Genomic DNA, 21,480 nt, shown 5'->3' on the forward strand with positions numbered 1-21,480 from the left:
GGCAGGACGCGCCCAGTTTGTTGCTGCTTCCACCGAGACGCGGCTGCCTGACTAGCGGGGCGCGGGCGTCGTCGGCGTCGTCGTCAGCGGCGGCGGCTCCAGGGGCTGCCCGGCGGTGGGGACTGCGTGGCGGCCTCGGGCCGCGGCGACGGCTCCGGCCATGGACGAGCAGGCGGGGCCCGGGGTCTTCTTCAGCAACAACAACAACAACAACGCGCTGCTGCTGCCGCCGCCTCCGGGCGGGGCCGGGCAAGGGCTGGAGCCGGGGGAGGCGGCGGCGGCGGCGGCTGCAGCCGTAGCGGCGGCGGCCGGAGGCTCCTCGGCGGTCCCGGCTCCGGCCTCTGCGGCGCGGGCTCAGTACAGCGTCCCGGGCATCCTGCACTTCCTGCAGCACGAGTGGGGCCGCTTCGAGGCCGAGAGAGCCGAGTGGGAGGCGGAGCGGGCGGAGCTGCAGGTACCGTCCGGCCGCTTTCCCTTCGCCTTTCGCCTCGTCCGGGCCGCCGCCTCTTCTATGCAAACATCTCCACACGCGCGACTCTTCCTTCCCCTTCTCCGCCCGGACCTGTCTGCTGTTCTTCTCTCCTCCCTCCCTCCCCCATCCCTCTCTTCTCCGTTCTTCCCCATCGGTTGGAGGGTTTAGCCTCGGAACTGTGGAGGATGACTGTGCCTCTGAGCATATGCAGAGCGCCTTTGCCTTGAGTGATTACAGTCAGCGCGCACTCGCAACCTGGGGGTTTTGGGGAGGGTTTCTAGCTTGTCTAAGCTGGCGGGGTCTTTCTTCTAAAGAAGCAAAGCCCTGGTTAGTGTTAGGCAGGAAGGGGCTAACAGGAGAGCTTCCTTTGACAACTGTTAGCTTGGGTCAGGCTTGCCTGTAGGATGCACAGATGCTTGGTGCCTCGATAATATTATGGTTTTGGTCCCAGCAGAACATGAGTTGTGTATGTGCCTCCTTGCTCCACATGGGAATAGAAAAGGAGAGAGGATGTGATCTGGTAGTTGCTCTCCCAAGTACTACCCTTTTGAGAAGGAAATTATCAGAGATTTGTGTGATGTCTGTTAGTTGTCTTTAACCAATATAGAATTGATGCGTCCCGCATGTGAAACAGCTTTGTTTTGGAATGTTGACTCAGTATGTGTGAACATTTTTCAAAGCACATCACATACATTGTCTGAGAAATACATTGTCTGAGAAATACTTACAACAGTCCTGTAAAATAGAGTGATATTAATATCCTCACCTGCTGAAGGCAGTTCCATTCAAATGGCAAGGGCCTGCTCCCTGTTTCTCTGTGCCCACTCACCCATCTTTCATGGAGGCCAGTAGTGGTTAGAGTGTCGGTCTAGGACCTGGGTTCAAATTCCCACATGGCCATGAAGCTCCCTGGGTGACTTGGGGCCAGTCGCTGCTTCTCTGCCTAACTTACCTCACAGGGGTGTTGTAGGGATTAAATGAGAAAAGGGAACATCATTTACAGATACCAATTTGAGCTCTCTGGCAAAAAAAGTTGCACCAAAGCCCCACAATATGCTGGCTGAATGGGATGCAAATTTGGCAGTTGGTTTATTGTGGGGAAAGTGTGAGGTCAGTAAGGGTTTTTTCTGATGCGGCATTTAGTTTCTTTGGCTGATGGAAACAGGGCTCCCTATTGTAAGGAGCTGTAGCAAGGTTTATGATTCTCAAGCATTTCAGAAGCACTTCTTTGATGTGTTTGTACCATGTGTGAAAAATCTTATGTCAGACTAGTTGGTAAAGAAAGTGGAATGGAAGGATATACACATGCATGTTCTGTCAGTATAGGCATACATGTGCAAAATTAGACAAAACCTGCAAGGTGTGGAGTTTGCTGCATGTTCTTACATCTTGGGATATTGTGACAAGCCTTTGGACCCTAAGTTGAAGGAAGGTGGGGGAGAATCACTGACACTTATGATAGAAGGTTTTAAGATCTCCAAACAGCATGCTCTGTAGTAGACACGCTAGCTACAGTGGGAGTTTTGCTCAGCAGGTGGTTCAATTACTGTGGCCTTTACTAGGTATTTCAATTTTTAGTGGGTTCTTAAAAGCCTTAAATGTACAAGTGCAACAGGATGAAGATTCCTTCTGCATTCCAGATTGTGCAAGAAGCTACGAACATAACTTGGACTTGGTAGTACAGGCAACTCCCCATTTATGCAGGGATTGCATTCCGGGTCATTGTGTGCTTGTGTGAAATTATATGAAATTGGAAACCCATTGGAAAAGCCTGCATAAAGCCCCCACCCCACCCCCAGTTCCTCCCTTTTAGTGATATTTCAGTGATGTCGTTATGACGTTTCTGGGTTACTTCTGGGTTCGGGATATGTGCACTTGTGCATGATCACGCACGTACTGGTTGCGTCCAAAACGGGAGCTGCCTGTAGGTCTTCGAGCCTGAACTTGTCATAGGCTGCATAAAGTCCCTGGTGAAGGCACTTATCTCTGCTGTGTCTCCTTTTTCAGGTTGAGCAAAGGCTGATTGAGCGGTTCATGGTTATCTAATATTGTAGAATAGCCTCTGCTATTATTCCACATGAGAGGTTGTTGTGTCATTTGAAGCAAAAAAATGTGCACTTCACTATCATCCATAGATAGCATGAGTTCTGAGATGCTCATTAGCTGTACAGCTGATGGTAGTTTGCCACAGAGATGGTTGGAAAAACAATCAAGGATCAATAACAGATTTGCATTGAAATAGCAAATGTGAATCATGTAAGCAAGTATAAGGCACATTGGGGCAAAACACTGCAACTTCACATATATGCTTACATGTGACTGGCCAAGAAAGACACCTTGCTAAATTCTGTGCTAGAGAGAATTAAGAAAGGAATTGAAAATAAAACTGCCCTGTCATAATGCCATTTTCAAAGCTATGATACAACCACACTTGGAGTCCTGTCCCGTCCTGCTTGCAGACTTCTTCTAGGTATATAGTTGGCCACTGTGAGAACAGGATGTACTTTTCATCGAACACAGCAGGGCAGATAAATGCTAGTATAGGTAGTTGCTAGCTAGCATTTGTGTATGCAGAGAATAAGGTTATAAACCCTTTCTCTCTACCATTTGCTGTATTTTGTTTGTGCTGCTGATTGGTTTAAGTGTTTGTTTATCTATTAGATGTTTTTCATAGAATCATAGAATTGTAGAGTTGGAAGGGACCCCAAGGGTCATTAACTCGAATACATTGCTTCCTAGCCTCTGGAGTAGGAGAAAACAAGCTTGTTCCATCCTCCGGGTGGCAGCCCTTTAGATATTTGAAGATAGCTATCATTTCTTCTCTCGTCTTGTCTTTACCAGGCTAAGCATACTCAATTCCCTCAACTGTTCCACATAAAGCTTGGTTTGATCATGTTGGTCACCCTCCTCTGCACACATTCTAGCTTGTCAATATCCTTTTTAAATTATGACACCCAGAACCGGACGCAGTACTCCCATGTGTAGTCCGACCAAGGCAGAATAAAGCAGGAAAGTTATTTCTCTCGATCAGGACTCTATACATTTGTTGATGCAATCTAGAATAGCATTAGCTTTTTTTGCTGATGCATCTCACTATTAACTAATGTTAAACTTGTGGTCTACTAAAATCCCTAGATTCTTTTAACATGTACTACATTCGTGCAGCTGGTTCTTCCTGCCTAGGTGTAGAACCTTACTTTTGTCCCTATTGAAATGCATTTTGCTAGTTTCGGCCCAGTTCTCCAATCTGTTATGGTCATCTTGAATCCCAATTTTGTCTTCTGTGGCATTGGCTACCCCTCCCAGTTTGGTGTCATCTGCAAATTTGATGAGCATGCCTTCCACACTTTCCGTCCCATATTGTGATCCTGATTATTTAAGCATTGAAAAGTGGAGGAATGTACCTTCATGTTTGCTCAGTGCTACTGGTTAAGCTTGCTGTAAAGGTGCAGTCCTTCATACATTTACCAAGGAGTAAGCCCCATTGTACACAATAGGATTTGCTTTCAGAAAAGCCACGGGTATGATTGTGTTGCAACATTACCAAGACAGATAAGTAGTGACAGTAGTGCAAAGTGTACTCTCTTATGGGGTTATTGTGTTCGTTAAAATTTCATAGCCCAAAACCCTACAAGGTACTATAATCATAGCAGAATTAAGAGTCCTAGTCTATCTGTTGTAAGCTTAGTATTTTTAGTTGCCTTCCTACGATTGAAAGTGTGCAAGTAGAAATAGAAAAAAATCAAATGTTCCTATTGAACTAAGAAGTGAAAAATCAGGTTAAATTATGTTTCTCACCTGTGAAGAGTAAATGACTTGCAATTTGTGGAATAGTTCTGTGACTAGCTGCCACTTCTCTGGTATTCTAAACTCTGACATTCTAGATTCAGGATAATCTAGTTCAGTGGAAAATTAAATATTACTGCCTGCGCAGGCGAGTAGTGTCATTTCAGGCAGTGACAATAGGGTTTGACTGACATGTGCGTCCATGTTTGTGTTCTTTGTATTATGTGCACTTAGGAATATAGGAAACTGCCTACTATTTGGTCCATCTAGTTCAGTATTGCCTATACTGACTAGCATCAGCTCTCCGGGATTTGAGGCAGGGTTCTTTCCCAGACCTACCTGGATATCCTGGGGGCAGATACTATACCTACCACTAAACTACATCCCTTCCCCTAATGCAAATAGAGAAATCTCACATGTTATATTTCAGCTTATGCTGTGTTTCTCTTTCACAATTATTCTACATGAGCAAGTGAGACTTAATGCTTTCAATATTAATTGGCTATAATCCAGGAAACTCATACCTTGTTTGGCACATTTTGCTGGACTCCTATTTTCTGGGGAATGGCAAATCCCCATGCTACATGATCAGTTTTAAAACTTCAGGCAGATGGCTTTGAGATCTTCTTATTTCTGGGAGATCCCAAGTCCACAGGATTTTCTAAATTACCAGAAGTAGCTTTCAGGATTGCTGTGGTTGATTTACTGCCATCATAATACAATGATATTCTTTTGAAGTTAAAGCATCTCTGAGACTAAATGCAGTTCTATGCACATTTATTTAGGATTAAGTTCTCCCGAAGTGGGCCTGCTTTCTGAGCACTGCATAGAATTTCTCTACCTCCTAAAGATTCAAGAATGAAATGGAATAAAGTAACAGTCAACACTGGAGATAGAATCTTGAAAGGTTCTGCTGGAGCAACTGCTAATTGTGCAGATTTTATTTTATTTTCTCCTTGGGAAAGTACATCAGATTGGAAAGGTGACATCTGAAAGTTAATTTTCCTCCTCTAGAAATAGCGCTCTGTAGATTATAGGCAGATGGTACTATAAATGTAGATGTACTGTTTGTCCCACTGTTTGTGGGAGTGGGAAATTCTCATACCATAATAGCAATGGTTTTTGAGAACACTGCTTGGTTTAAGCAGTCTTTGGTCACAAGTGAATAGTAATTTATGTCTTTAAAAAAAAAATTCTCTTGATGGCTGCTTTTGCTTCGGTGACGAGAAAATGAGTTTTTGGTAGAAGTTTATGACCCTATGTTGGAATGGTGTATTTATTACCAGAGTAGAGCCTACTAACAGTGTGCTCCTGTACACAATCAAGCAAAGGGTTACTTCCTCTTTAGAAAGCAGAACAGAAGACGGCTCATGCAAACGGTATTGCCCTGTTTATTTACTTAATGCATTTATCCCTCACTCTTTCACAGAGTAGCTTACAAAAAAAGGTGAACCATCCATATAAAATACAAAACAACACAGTATCCCAACAAATATTAAAAACACCAGGGAAAAGCACTGCCATTTTTCAAGGATAAATATGTTTTTTTAAAAAAAGCTTTCTTCCACCTGGCAAAAAAAGACAGCAGAATTTCACCAGCAAGTTGCCATCACTCAAAAAGCCTTCTGTCTGATTACTACCTGCCACACCTCAATCAGCAGGCATATATGAGAAATCCATTCAAAGTTGACTTCCTTCAATGGGCAGGCCAACACTGAGAGGCACTTAAGGTACCTAGAAACTGATACTGTAATTACAACCTTTGACTTTCTTTAGTTTTTTTATCATTTTAAAAATATGAGAAAAAATAGCCTTTTATGAATTCTTTTATAAACTCTGTGGGTGTAGGAAACCAGCACACATTTATCAAAGATAGATTTGGGTTAATGCTTTCCTGTGCTTTAAAAAATGAAGCAGATTTGTGTGTGTGTGTTTTGCACAGCAGCACATATACTGAAAACTCAAATTGCCATATCGTCTTTGTTTCTCATAATATGCATATTAGGATCAGTCAAGTAGTAATCCTTTCCATTATTGAATTATTTTGTACTGACCCTTGTTCAGACTTGTCCCTCCACTAATGGAACGGCTTCTTCCATTTGTGGAAGGGATGGAGATCCAGCAGAGGCTCCCAATGGATGAAGCGAGGAGGTGATTTGTATTGATTCCCCCAGCAGTGTATCCCATCCTTTTCTAGGGGGCCACACTATCCTTCTGAGAAGCACTGTAGGGGAAAGGAGGAATCAGTAACAATTGCCTTCCCTTTCCTTCATTGAGAGTGTCCCATGAGCATGGTTACCTCAGGCAGCTGATTTTGGGTGTCATGAATGGGCAGGAAGTGGTTAGTTACCTGGTTAATTTTTATTGTGTATGTACTCTGAGGGAGAGGCACTTAATGAAATTTTCTGTCTCGGGTACCAAAATCAGTTGGCCAGCCTTGCACCTTGATGTGGGGTTGAGGTGCTATTTCCTATTCCGCCTGTGGCAGCATAATGTCTTGGGCCATCCCTGCTCATGAGAACTCTGGATCTAACCCAGACTGTTAATTGATTTTCAGGTAAACCTTCAAACGATATTAATGCCTTGCGCAGGTGCTGTGCAAAAGCTGCATTTTGTATGCAAAAACATATGAAAAGGGCTACTAGAATTGAATACAATAAAAACTGGAGATTTAAACCTGAACACTTCATTGATCACAGCCCTTTAAGTCTGAGGGGCTCTGAATGCTCTGCAAAATAATAATAATAATAATAATAATAATAATTCATTATTTGTACCCCACCCATCTGGCTGGGTTTCCCCAGCCACTCTGGGCGGCTTCCACAGAAACCAAAAAACACTAAAATATCATACATTAAAAGCTTCCCTGAATAGGGCCGCCTTAAGATGTCTTCTGAATGTCAGGTAGTTGTCCATCACCTTGACATCCGATGGGAGGGCATTCCACAGGGCGGGCGCCACCACCGAAAAGGCCCTCTGCCTGGTTCCCTGTAGATTGCAAACTATACTCTTAGATAGGTGGGAGAATCATTGGTTGATCCAAGAGATCATCATGGGAAAGCTGCACTTAGAATAAGCTTTCCACACATGTATCCACCAGGGTAGTTCCAAATCTGCATCCCTCTTCTTATTGCTAGCTCACATTGGGGTTTCTGCCTGATGGAGGTACATGCCCCTATCTAGACCCACCAGTTTTTAAGCACAACTGAAAATGGGGCTTGTATCAGTTTGTGATTTAATGCTGCTCTGGCATATACTTGCTATTGATGTTTTGTTTATTTGATTTTATTTATTAAATTTATATCCCACCCTTCCTCCCAAATGAGCGCAGAGTGGGAGACAGTAAGTGATAAAACATCTTTAGAACTGTTCCAGTACAGATGCAGAATGAGAAAGATGCTATAACCTGAGCAATTTAATGCACTTTCCCCCTTTCCAATGTGACACTTTGAAAAAACACACACAACTACCTGATCCAAGCCAAAGCTGTCAATAAAGTGTGCTCCACATCATTCAAAATCTTCTGTCTTGACTTAAAATGCAAATGTATTTGAAGCTTTTGCATCAACTGTTTGGATTGCAATTTATTCTATCTTCTGTTTTGTTTTTGTAATCATCGCCTGTTCTAATAATACCACAGTCCTTCAGGCTATATATAATAAACACACTGCTGGCAAACAGCATTGATAGCACTCCAGTCATGTGATTCTCTCTCTCCCCCCCCTTAACTTTATTGCAGAAATGATTAATTGTCTAGAGCACAATTAAATGCATAGTATGTGCATATGTGTGTATGTATATGTGCACACATGCCTGTATGCATTTGGCTAAATATGGAATCCGATTTGGAAAAAAGATTGAGTGCAGCAAAAGATGGCGAAAGCCTCAGAAATGTATTAGTCTTATCAGTTCAGGTTGTGCAACAAGTTTTCAAGACATAAAGTGAAAGTTTTTTTTTTTAAAGAGATTTAGGGTGATAGCCTACTAAGCCTTACTTTTAGTATGAAATAAAGGGATGATTCTTGTTTGTGTCTCATTTAATCTGTCTTTTTGGGGTTGAAGATTCTGACTAAATAGCTTCAAGATTTCATTGCCACAACTCAGACCTTAAAGGAACTAAATGTGGGATTAGGTTCTGTGTGTCCCAAGTGGTTCCTGGGCCCCAGATAAACAGTGGCAATCAATGTTTAAGTCCGCCTTCACACTATTTCATTAGCAACATGTTTCAGGCAAATTCCTTGCTATTGATTAAGAGAGAGCTTCATTTTCAAATTTTGTACAGTGTTGTTTATTTTCCAAAATTACCGTATTTTTTTGCTCTATAAGACTCACTTTTTCCCTCCTAAAAAGTAAGGGGAAATGTGTGTGCGTCTTATGGAGTGAATGCAGGCTGCGCAGCTATCCCAGAAGCCAGAACAGCAAGAGGGATTGCTGCTTTCACTGCACAGCGATCCCTCTTGCTGTTCTGGCTTCTGAGATTCAGAATATATTTTTTCTTGTTTTCCTCCTCCAAAAACTAGGTGCGTCTTATGGTCTGGTGCGTCTTATAGAGTGAAAAATATGGTACTTTGGAAGTACAAAGTTGTTGGGAGCCTTGATCTGTGCACTCAAGTCTGCAGCTGTTATTGCTATCACATCTGCAGGTGCATGTCTGTCCTAACTGGGCCAACAACTCTTTAAGTTAGAAAGGATGGGAAAAGCACGATGTGCAGCAACAATTCAGTCCAACCCTGTGTTTATAGAACTAGCAGCATGGTACGTGGTGGAGAAGATTGGAAACACAGTGATAGATCTTAGTTTTTCTTTCTGAGTATCCCCATATGAAAGTAATTTGCTTTGAAAACTGATAGGCCACAAGTTTAACATGAGCCAACAGTGAGTGCAGCAGCAAAAAAGCTAATGCTATTTTAGGCTGCATCAATGGAAGTATAGTGTCAACAGAAGTGTAGTAAAAGTACCGCCCTATTCTGCCTTGGTCAGACCACACCAGGAGTCTTGTGTCCAATTCTGGGCACCACAATTTAAGAAGGGTATTGACGAGCATGGGGCAGATGGAGCTTGTAAACCTGGAAAGGTAGCCAATCTAGGATAAGGAAAACTCTGATCCTAAGCCTTGGGATATCTTTGGGAGAGGAAAAGGCTTAGCCTACACAAATCCAGAGTCGAGTCCCTAAAACAGTTGAATGGTGTCTTGTACATCTCCTTCCAGCAACTCCTGCAGCCAGGCTGGTGCAGAATGTATTGCTCTGCTTTCCATCAGCGAGGTTGAGAAGGAGGTCTTATCATATGGGGAGCCAGGACCTCCATACATGCTGCACAGGCTTACGCTCCATAGGAGGTCACTTTGGTTTTGCCTACACAGCAAAAACAACATGAGAGGCAGCAGTTATAGGTTACTGGTCTCTGCAGGTGCTGTGATTCTCCAGCGGTTTGACTTGAGTGGGCCCCAGAGGCACACTCCATTGTCTCTTGAGACAGCTGGATACCAACAATTGGCAAGCTAGAATGTGTCTGGAAACCAAGCCTTATGAGGAACAGTTGAGGGAGTTAGATAGGTTTATCCTGTAAAAGAAGAGATAGAGAGGTGATATGATAGCCATCTTCAAATATCTGAAGTGCTGTCTCATGGAAGATGGAGCAAACTTGTTTTCTCCTGCTCCAGAGGGCAGGATTGAACCAGTTTATTCTAACTATGAGAATGGAGAGCCCAAGTAAACATTAGGAAGATTTCTCTGACTGTAAGAGCTGTTTGACAGTGGAGGAGACTCCGTTGGAAGGGAGTAGACTCTCCTTTAATGGAGGTTTTTAAACAGAGGTTGGAGGGCCATCTGTCAGAGATGCTTTAGTTGTGATTCCTACATTGCAAGTGGTTAGACTAGATGACCCTTGTACAATTCTGTGATTATATGAACTGTATAAGGAATGCTGGATCTTAAAGCTTGGGCTGTAAACACATGTGTGCTTTAATAAATGAAATTTTAACGAGACTTGGTTAGATTGTTTTGCCCTTTAAACCTTTGTTTTAATTCTGAAATTCTTAGGATCCATAAATCTTCTCTCCCCACCCTCATCCCACAATACTGAGCTGAGAGAGATTCTAAGGTGTATTTTACCTTTGATATTATTGACTGAGGTCGGACTGGAACAAAAGGAGAAGACATGCTCTCCCCTGCCCCCGCCCCCCACGCAGTGACTAAAGCAATTCAGTATCCCTGCTCCATCCCTTCCCCCCTTCCAGGCCTTTAGGAATTGCTGCAACTGACTGAGCGGTGACCTTATAGCCAAGAAGCCTTTGCAAAACCTGTTGGTAATGTTTCTAGGGTGTGTGTATAAACTGGAATGTCGCGAGCAGCCTTGGGAGTGGCTGCAAAACTACCTTAAGGGGCTGTTAGTCCTAGTACATTTCAGTTTGCATTCCTTCTGTTAAAATACCTAATACAGTACTAAATACTAAAGTCTGATTTGGTTTAGGCATCTTGTGCGCAACCAGGCACTTGATGGTTAGGCCAGCCTACTATATTGTGGTTTGCAGCTTTTCCTCCTACTGCTATTTTTTAAAAAAAGTTTATTACCGGGTTTACAGTTTGCTTCATTATTGCCAGAGATACACAGTACACTGTACAGCTGTTTATGAAAGCCTTTGAAGCTGGCTTATCACTGATGCACTGCTTGTCATGTTGCAGTTAAACCATGTCTTCCCATGCTAATAACTACCTTACAAACGCTTAAGGTTTAGTCCATGTATGGTGATTACAGCCGCAGGCACACCATACATCTGAAGCATGTTTAAAGCATATGGTTTCTCCCAAATTATTCTGGGAAGGTAATTTGTACAGGGTGCAGGGAATTGTAGATCTGTGAGGGGTAAGCTACAGGATTCTTTGGCATAAGTCATATGCTTTAAATGTGTGGACACAGCCTAAAACTATTGACCATGTGGCATTATAATGCCACCTTTTACCTTTCTGTGTGCTAGGACTCAGTTGCTTTTTCTTAGAATAGTGACTGCATCATGTGAAGGCTTTTCCTATAAACCTACTCTGAAAAGAGGTCTCCTATTGTGTATCTTTGATTTGTATTAAGTATTACATCTTCCTTCAAATATATTGGGGGGGGGAGGAATAAATCCTCCTTTCCTTTCTTTTCCTTTTAAAATAGTAAAATATTAACTCCTACCATTTAATGCCAGCAAACCTCCTCAGCAATCTTTCTATAGGGAAATTCATGTCCGTTTGGTAAGTGGCAGGGCTTAGAGAACGTGAGGTCTGCTGTGGGGAGTGTATGCATTGCCACTGCTTGAGGTACTGTTACTTGCTTGGTTACAAGTGGGCAGACCCTCTATTTTGCAATGTAACATGTTGAAGAACGGCTTAACTTTCAGATTGCAAAATTGTCCTGGAATGTCTTTGGAGAAGCAAGTTGGTTTTTTCCTTTGAAAACTGCAATGTAAAGTATTGTCTCTTTCAGGCCCAAATTGCCTTTCTTCAAGGGGAAAGAAAAGGTCAAGAGAATTTGAAGAAGGATCTAGTGAGGAGAATAAAAATGCTGGAATATGCTCTTAAACAAGAAAGGTATGTGCCAGTTTTCTAAACCCTGAATTGTTAACTGTGAGTATAGGAACTGCTTCTCAGTCTTGGAAAGGCAACAACACTGACCTTCCAGTCTCTATTCATGCCTTCACCCAGTGGCGTAGCGTGGGGGGTGCCAGGGGTGCCGGCCGCACCGGGCGCAACATCTGGGGGGGGCGCGCTCGCTGCCTCCGGAGTCGCCGAAGAGCCTCGGGCGCAGGCTGTAGCGGAGCTGCATGTCTCGCGGAACCGACGAGCTGTGCGCGCGTCCGGGCTGAAGGCGCCCGGCAGGCAGCGGCTCTCAGCGCTCGCCGCGGAGGACACGCCAGGCAGCCCCTCTTCACAGCCCCGCCTCCGCCGGTGCTGCTGCAGCTGCTGGGCAGTTGCATTTTCCTCGCCTCTCTGCCCCCCTCCTCCTCCGGGCAAGCGGAGTCGTTTGGGCGGCAGCGCCAGCGGCAACTCGCGGGTTAGGGGGGGCGCAAATTACTTGCCTTGCCCCGGGTTAGGGGGCGCAAATTACTTGCGTTGCCCCGGGTGCTGAGAACTCACGCTACGCCGCTGCCTTCACCACAAAACAGCCTGTAGCTAAGTGCAGGCTTTTCCAGCAGAAAATATAATTTTGCCAAAAACCTCAGCCATACTTAACTTTATAGATATTAATATTGTTGCCCATCCGTGAGGCTTGACTTAAACTCTTTCCTGATGAGAGAGAGGGAGCAGAGCCCATGTGTCAAGTTATTTTAAAAATGTCTGGTAAACTAAATGCACCGAGAAGAACAGAAAGTGTTGAATAGTCAGTCTGAAGATGCAGAAAATATAGATATGGTATGTAAGGAATCAATCAGTTATTTTAATTTCCACAATGTAATTTACAAGTTATCTTGATGTGCTAAAATCCACAATAAAATGAGAAGAGGCTAAGTCAAGATGGGAAAGTCAACAAATAAATTACTAATGTGCATTTAAGCCAGACAGCTGACCAGTGCACTTGTTTATAAGACGGTGTTGACAAATGTGCATCCTGTATCAGAATAAATCAATTGAACTGCTATATTGATGCAGTTGAGCTGCTCATTGCTGACTTGCAGCTGAACTGTGTTTGGGAAAAGACCTAGGGCATAATGAGACTTTAAAAAAATTACCAGTCCAGAAAAGGCTTCAAAAAGCACACAAGCTGTCAGGTGATGTGGGAAATAACTAAGAAAAAAATAGAATCATAGAAACCGTAGAGTTGGAAGGGACCACAAGGGACATTGAGTCCAACCACCTGCGATGCAGGAATCTTTTGCCCAGTGTGGAGCACTTTGCTTCCTTCCCAGAAACTAGGGCTGGATTCAGAGAAATGTCCACCTCACAAAACCTTTCAGAAGGTGCTCCGTCCAGTTTTCAGATACCCACTTCCTTCCTCAGTTCGTCGTGCTATAGTCCACCCCATTCAACAGAACCCTATAACCATTGGGAGAAGCTTTCTTGGCTGCTTGGAGGGGGACACTTTCCCCCCTCATCACGACCCTTTGAAGTAGGAGCTGCTGAGAGCTAGCCAAGGCCACCTACTGAACTTCATGGATGAACGGAGATTTGAACACCTGTCTCCCACCATTTTCCAGGATGTTGGCTAGTTCTGCATTTTGCATGATCGTTAGGTGACTGGTCTATCTCTGTGTTGTGGAAAACTTTGAGTTGCAGCAATCAAGGAAAGTGCAAGCTTTGGTATTGTTGTTCTATCTTTTCTAATGCCTAAACCCAGAATGCTCTAATATAGCTTAGTTTAGGTTTAGTTTATTGTTTATATTCCCATTTATATCCAAAATTGCTGCTTTCTGGTTACCGCCAAACTGAAACTGGCATTACCTCTGTGATAGACAAACAGGTAGCAGTTATGTTCAGATGGTCTCCAGGCAGGAAACTTATATTGCTTGTGTGAACTCTCAAATTGACCAATTCCTTTGGGGTCATTTAGGGTGACTGCTTTTACTGAATATTTTGAAGATGCATAAAGGACACAATTTCTAGAAGTGGTTTGTTTTTTTAAAAACACTTTATAATTTGGGACCCAAAGAGCTACTTTCAGCAAGCCTGTGGACTTGAGCTAACCAAATAGAAATGTTGACTTGGAGCAGCAGATTGTGATGCTGTCATAAACTGCCTCTGTAATTTTCAAGTTCCATTAGAGGGAACTGTTTAATTTAAAAGTTCACTTTCCATGAGAGCACAGAAGTAGCTGCGTGGCTCTTTGGATTCTGCCCTATGTTGTTGGTCTTGTGAGTAACACATTGATAAATTATTATGCATTGTGTTGGATCCAGAGTTTCTGTGAGCAGAGCACTGCTCCCAGGATGCTCCAGCAAGTTGCAGTACTATATCTGTTCTAGTACATTTCAAAGCTGCTCTTGTGTATTTCAGTGCTAACATTGTCAGGAGATTAAAATGTAACAATATCCCTTAAAAGACACCCATCTTTTTATATGTCATACATGCCCACAATCAGTCTCACTCACTTTCATACCTTAAGTACTATACTGTACTAAAAAACCCCCGATACCCATATTTTTATGTAGGCCTTTTGGGTTATGTTTCTGGTCAGTGCGAGATTAGAACCTTCTCCTTGAGAGATCTCCTGCCTCAGTGCTTTTCCTGGCAGCATTGCTTGTTTATGTCTCTTGGTTTGGCAGCAACTCCTGCATGTTTGGCAGACTTGGTAAGCACAGCTGGATTGGATTTTTCAGGTCTTTAGATTGCAGGTTTGGCAAACTAAACTGGTCCTTTCAGTAGGAGCCGGCCTTGTGAGATTAATTTGCCCATTGTTAGTAATTCATATGCCAAGCATATATGAATGACGAAAAACAACAGCAAAGGCTCATTATGCTTCTGATGTTTAAAAAAGAATGATTTAGAGAAGGCATTTCTAGGAAAAATGCATGTATTTTACACTGAAGAAACAAGTGGGAGCAAAATATTTTCATGTCCTCTTTCTAAAGGACAGGTAGCATTTTCACACACTAATTTACTCCTTTTCTTTTCCTTTATAGAGCTAAATACCACAAGTTAAAATATGGCACAGAGCTGAATCAGGGAGACATGAAGCCTCCTAACTATGATTCAGGTAAGGGTTGATTTGTGTGAAGGAAAACGAGACTGGGCAAAAGAGAAAAAGCTGCCGTTTTGTGAAATGTATTGGCTTAGTCTGATATGTATGTAATAGAAGGCTTTGAGGGGTTGGGTATGACTACTGGCCCTGCACATCCTCTGTCTCTTCACGTGCAAATCTCCCTCTCTCTCTCTCCAATTAAGTCTGTCTAAATTTAACCTTAGCCTTCATAGCTGTTGTCCTCTTGGCTTAAAATTAAACCACCTGTATGCTGCCAGACCCATAATATATAAAACAATGTGAAGGAGGATGCTTATTGTTGGTTTTAATTCTTGTGCTCTCTTAACAAACAGTTTGCTGGCCCTTCTGTCCTTAGTGGGAGATTTAAGGAAAGTTACATTAGGAAAATACTTAGTAGCTAAGTATTGTCCTGTGCTGGCATGCTGCATATGCACCCATTGTTTCAAAATTTCCTCATTACCGAAAGCAACTTGGTTTCTTTCTCTTTTTGAGGGAATGTGACACTTTGTGAACAGGTGGAGAAGGTATACTGTTGTTAAACTTATCACAACTTTTTATGTTCCTGTTCTGAATTCTTATGTACAGTTTGCATTTGTTCTCCTGTGTTGTATAGATCCTTGCAAAAACACAGATATATAGGAATTAAACGTACATTATTCTACAGATATAAATAATTAAGAGAGTGTAACTATTTTATTTTTTAAAGCATGCTATAATGTACAAGACTGCTTACGAAAAGCAGGTTTCAAAACTATATTGGTTTTAATATTTCAGATGAAGGGAATGAAACTGAAGTTCAGTCACAGCCAACTAGTCAGCTAATATGGAAACAAGGACGACAGCTACTCAGACAGTAAGTGACCTAAAAATGGGTTTCAGATGAGCGTCTTTCCTATCTGGGACTGAACCTTGGACCTTTTTACAGACAAAGCACATGCTCTCCTGCTGAGCTATGCTTCTTCCCTGAGGATAGATAGCAAAATTATAACGAAGGCAGGATGAGGTATTGATTAAAACTTGAATAGCTTGTGATGAGAAAAATAGGGAGGGGTTAAAGTGTGTCACACTTGAAGGATGGTTCTTAAATTAGTTCTGCGCTGTCCTGATAGCAATAAGGATTGGGTATGGAAGGCTGCTCATTCCACTCCTCCCCACTTGAAAACCCCATGTTAAGTGTTCCTGTTTGGAACTTCTGGTTCTAGATTGAGAGAACTGGAACTCCTTTCACCAAGAGCCTTGAGTTTACTGGAACTGACCAACAGGGCTGGGTGACAGGTGAGGGAAGTCAGAAGCATGACAATATTTATTCTTTGTGGTCATTGCAATAATGTTTGAAACCTTTTTGCTCAAAAGTTTAAGGATTGCAAAAAGATTAAAAGCAAATTTAATCAATTTCTGACTTTATTGTAAGGCAGTATTCATGTGAGAAGGGAAGCTAGAAGGAAATGCTGTTTGGTAGAATAGACAGTTGAGAGAACACAAATTCTTATAAACTTGCCTAATGGCCAAGAACGCTTTGGTAAGGCATTGGTTTTGATTTTGGAAAATTTCTTATAAAGAGTTGCCTATATAAAAGTAACTGTATTTATGAAAAAAATGGGTTGAAAATGCACGGAGAACTTTTGTTTCTTTTGGCAAGTATAATGAATAAAGTATTGTGTATATGCAGACAGCAGAGCTCTTTGCCTTTCTTGGGGACTGTAGAGACTGGTACTGCAAGAGACAATCCCCTCTGAAACTGGCACAAGAAGATTTGTAAGCCTGTTGTGTCAGCACACAGCTACATTCTTCTTCTTACCACAATCTATTGGTTGATTTTGGGTGGATTGTGGTGATTGACTGTAACATCTTTGCTGACAGCTCACGAGCAATTGACATGGTTTCTATATATACAGATATCTGCAAGAGGTGGGATACACTGACACCATACTGGATGTGAAGTCAAAGCGGGTACGAACTTTACTGGGTCTCTCAGGTGATGGCCCAGACAGGGAAAATGACAAAAACCAAGAATCAATGGTGAACGGCACAGATGCTGAGATTAAAGAAAAGGTGATGATTGGGTAAGTGCTTTTGACAGTGGGATGCTTCCAGTGGTAAAAATTATGCTTTTGAACATAATGTACTTAAGTACATTTTCCAGTGGTGTCATATACTGCACCAGTTTATTACATTTCAACTTTGTGTGTATATTTGCTGAATTTTTCATTCTGTTCCTTGTAAGCTAAGTGTCAGGGAACTAAATTTGCTTAGTCTAGGAAAATTAGTGGACTCCTTTTTTTTTTAAGTACTCTAGTAGGTTACATCAAGCTCAATTTAGGACATTGTTAGGTTTGTGAGTAGCCTGTTCTTCTAAGCAGATATTATGCAAGTCTTGAAAGAAGTGTCATGTCCTGAGATGTAACATGCTGCTTGCATCCCAAACTGCAAACACAACAATTGAGTTTCACAATGTATGTTAGTAATTTTGCTGATGGAGCAGATTTGGATGGAAACTGGAGGGAGAAAAGACTTAAATTGTTCATATGAACTTTGGGTTCAGGGGATTCCACTCCTGTGGAATTCTTTATTTTTCTTTGGTGACAACTCTGTTGATAAGAGTGTGTTCTTATTTACTATTATGAGACTAGTTCTAAATCAGCAGGGATAAATAACAAAAGACAAGAAAACATTTTCAAGAGCATTTTTTTAAAAAATTGCTGCTTTCTAAGGTGATGTAAAAATGTCATAATGCTTCCTTAAAGAAGAATTACTTGTTCTGTCCATGAACAATTTTATGCAAGTCAATGTATTTGCTAATGTACAGATCCCAGTGAAAACTTTTGCACTCAAGAGCATCATGTGGACTTGGGATGTATCCTGGAAGATATTGAATCCATCAGTGGAAACATTATCTTGATAGTTTGACAGTTATAATCTTACTCACACATGTTTCATAATGTTTACTGAAAGAAATGGTTCACTACTTCAGATCAGCACACTGGTGCTATGAAAGATAAGTACCACAGCTCAGCATGACTGAACTCAGCAGGGGACACTAAAATAATTAACCTTTGTATTAACATCTAGGATTTCCAGTGTTTGCCGTGGATGTAAAAGATGCACTTTGTCATTAACATATATGGCAGAAGAAAAACAAATGAAACCGGGTGTAGCCTTGTGTGGGGTACCAGTTCTCATTTTAATACCTGCTTCTTTAGTTTAATGATGTTACCTTTCCTTTGCAAGTTAAGTAAAAAGTTGGGGGGACTGCATTGTTCTGCTATCTGATGCACAGTGTGCAGTAATAAAGCCTAGCCCGTGTAACATTTCTGATTTTCAAATTGACTTTGAAGCATTGTTGTAAACATTTGTAAATCTTATCGGGTAATATGTTTAAGGTGTTTTTCAAGCAATAAATGCTTTACTTCTTTTTTCATGAAAATGCACCTTTCAACTGTCTTGCAAATTGAGTTTTATAATTGATAAAAGTTATTAGTTGACTCAATTCCAACTTGGAATTCCTTCCAAGAGGTTCATGGTAAAGCTGAATGTACACAAATATCGGAACTTGCTAGAGGATCTTGCAGTAATAGTAATGTTGGTTTTAAAGTTCTCTGTTCTAGAAAGCAGAGATTGATTTTATTTTAAGCTTACATTTTAAGATTAGGGTTGTGCCAGGTATTTTCCAGTTCATACTAACATGCCCAAGGACTAGCGCTTTGCATATATTATTTTCATTTATCTAATTGATTCTGTTTATGAATCACTTCCCATAAAATATGTCAGAACACTTCACAATGAGAACTTCAACAATGAAACTAATTAAAGACAAATTCTGTATATAAAAACAATTTCAAATCTGAGACAGACTGGGATTAAAACCTTGAAAAAGGAAGGTCTTCAATAGGTTCCAAAAGATGATAGAGATGGTGCCTCTCTGTTGTGTAACGGGAGGCAGTTTCAAAGGGTGCCACCACTCTGAAGGCCTGGTTCCACACTTCCTTCTGTTATTTGCTGCCTGTGGTTCAGCTAAAACAAAACAACTTGCATGAGCTGAAAACACTTCCAGTTGCCCAAGGAGTGACATAGGTTTCTGCTGATCTCGCCCACCCTGGCCAGTAGCTGCAGATTCTTGTACAATATGAAGTGTGCTCTGAGGTCACAAGGCAGGAGGAAGTGGGAAAGCCACTTTCTTTGAGCAGAACATTAGGGTTCTATATTGCTATTTTGGTGTTTTTTTCCCTTATTACTGCCACTTGATGTTCCTGGGACTGACCAAAAGCCAGTCAAGAATCATGTTGTAAATGTGATGACATCACTTAGCCAATCAGATTTAGCTGCATTGCAGCATCAGAAAGCCAATTCAAAGTGAAGATGTCATCACTAAGATCTCACATGGAATGGTCTTAGTGATGACATCATGTGACAATTAGATTTGACTGTGTGACATCACAAAGTTGATTTGCCAAATGCCAGAAGGGGTGCTCTTGTTCATAGCATTATTGGGAATATTGATCAGCACTTAGGCTTATAAATTGATTTAAAGCACAAATAATAAAAGTTTTAGCTGAATCCGAGTCTCTTCCACATTTGCGCCCTTTCTGATGTTTTAGGGATTCTGCTGTTGTGCTGTCTCTACTCTCCACCTCAAGTCTTCATCAGACAAAGAAACTATAGAATTGAAATCCTTTTTTAAAAAATTGAGATAAGACCTAAGGAAGGTGTATAGAAAAGATGTAACAAGCCCTTTTCTGTGTAACTCATAAGTATGTAATAGAAGAATAAGTGTATATGTCATATGATTATTACTTTTAAAAGATAAACTTTATGATACTTCTTGGATTTTACTGTGTGATGTTATTTGATTTTCAATATTATGATTCTGCACATTGTGATATTTCTGTTTATCTGGGCAGTAAACTTTAACTGCATTTTTAAAAGAATTTTGCATTAATCAATGTGATATTTGCATAATTTGTTGGGCAGTGTGTATAAAAGAATTCAGAATGTGTTCATCACTTGAGACTTGTATGGGACAGTGAATATCATTTCTTTAGCAAGATTTTCGCTTTAACAGTGTTAGTATGATTACTGTTGCTTCATGTCCACCATTTATGCATACCTGCCAGTGTGTAAAGTCTGCATAAAGTGGAGAACAGGATCACTTTGTGTGCACCTATCACTTCCCTGGACTGCCTCATGTTCACATAGATATCTTTACCTAAACTCAACTTCAAATGTATGTGGGTCTCATTGGCATTAGCCTTACCCCTAAAATTATGTGTGTAGGGTTGCATGTGCATAAATCCCATTTAAATATTATATCCAATTCGTAGATTCCAAGCAGACATGACTTAGGAGCAGGCAGCTATTGTAATTATTTTCTGCCACCACATGCAGAAATATTCATATATCTCTGTAAAAGGTTATATTGTAATGTTTCTACAATATGGTGCTAGTTAGCCACAGAAGGCAATGTGTTTTATGACATTTATAGGACACACAATAGCAAAGTTCTCTGGGTGGCTTACAGTTAAATCTGAATGTATGTTTCCAGAACTTTTGAGACACTTAGGCTGCAATCTTATGCACTTTTGAGCATAGGATTGCACTATTGGCCCTATTAATATATTGACAAACATGCATGGGTTTTTTTCCCCTTGAAATTTCAGATTTTAAAAATTGTAGCCTTGCTAACTTTCCATTACATTTTTCTATACCCTGACTGACATGGCATTAATTATGACCTGGCCCGTTTTCCTTGTTTTACTGCCTTTTGTTGCATAATGAAAAATTGCTTGTCTGCACTGCCTTGGTTACCCACACAGCCTCCTAGTATGCTTGAAGCTATATTTTAAATGAAAATGCAGTGTAGAAATAATAATGAATCCTCTCTCATTTTAGTGTTTAACTAGTAATTGGAATCAAGTGACGGGTTAAATAAGAGAGACTTGTAGCTGGAAACTGTGCACATTTAAGAACAAAATAACAAACTTTGGATCCCAGCAGTGTTTTATTCTCAACTTTCTTCATAGTTTCAGGAAAAGAAACAATACAACCATCTGGATAAGAGAAAATGTATTTAATAGTTACTAAGTGAATGAAGAAAACTGCAATTAGTTTCTTTAGGAAAACCTGAAGGAAGTATCAGTAAATCTAGGTGTTTGGGGAGCTGCAGTTGCGGCTTCATTTATTTTATTCTTGTCCAAGAAGGTCCCCCTCACCGTGTGTTGGGAATCTTGAAACCCAGCAAGTTGCTTCTTTTTTTAAAAAAACAACCCAAAACACTCCCCCACCACTGTCCCAAGTAGTAATCTAGAAACTGGAGGTTTAAGCATCTATCTATATCAGTGAAGACATTGCTTTCTAATCTCAAGAAAAAAGAAGACAATTTCAGGTATCAATGTGAGAATTGTGATATTGCTGATTAGTAGTGGTTGGCTAGTCTGTTGAAATGTGGATTCATATATGCTCATTTTCAAAAGTAGTGCTGCTTGTGGTGCTGTGTGTGTGTTTTCTTCTAAAAGTGGATAATTTCAAATTTTCACTTTTCAAAGTGTTTG

At 41.2% G+C, this 21,480-nt stretch overlaps 1 protein-coding gene across 3 annotated transcripts in view; it reads left to right on the top strand.

Moving 5' to 3' along the window:
• STRN (striatin) overlaps positions 1-21,480 on the top strand; it is a 56,694-nt gene continuing 35,214 nt past the window's right edge. The window contains exons 1-5 of one of the 3 annotated variants that reach the window (XM_082215019.1): positions 1-454; positions 11,726-11,829; positions 14,856-14,929; positions 15,710-15,788; positions 16,831-16,998. In XM_082215019.1, the coding sequence (XP_082071145.1) occupies positions 161-454; positions 11,726-11,829; positions 14,856-14,929; positions 15,710-15,788; positions 16,831-16,998 (719 nt within the window). In that variant the 5' untranslated portion in view covers positions 1-160. The remainder of the gene's footprint in view (positions 455-11,725; positions 11,830-14,855; positions 14,930-15,709; positions 15,789-16,830; positions 16,999-21,480) is intronic. The other 2 variants (XM_082215021.1, XM_082215020.1) reach the window with 2 other exon arrangements.

This window comes from Podarcis vaucheri (assembly GCF_965113315.1).
Source record: "Podarcis vaucheri genome assembly, chromosome: 3".
In the NCBI taxonomy this organism is placed as follows: Eukaryota; Metazoa; Chordata; class Lepidosauria; order Squamata; family Lacertidae; genus Podarcis; species Podarcis vaucheri.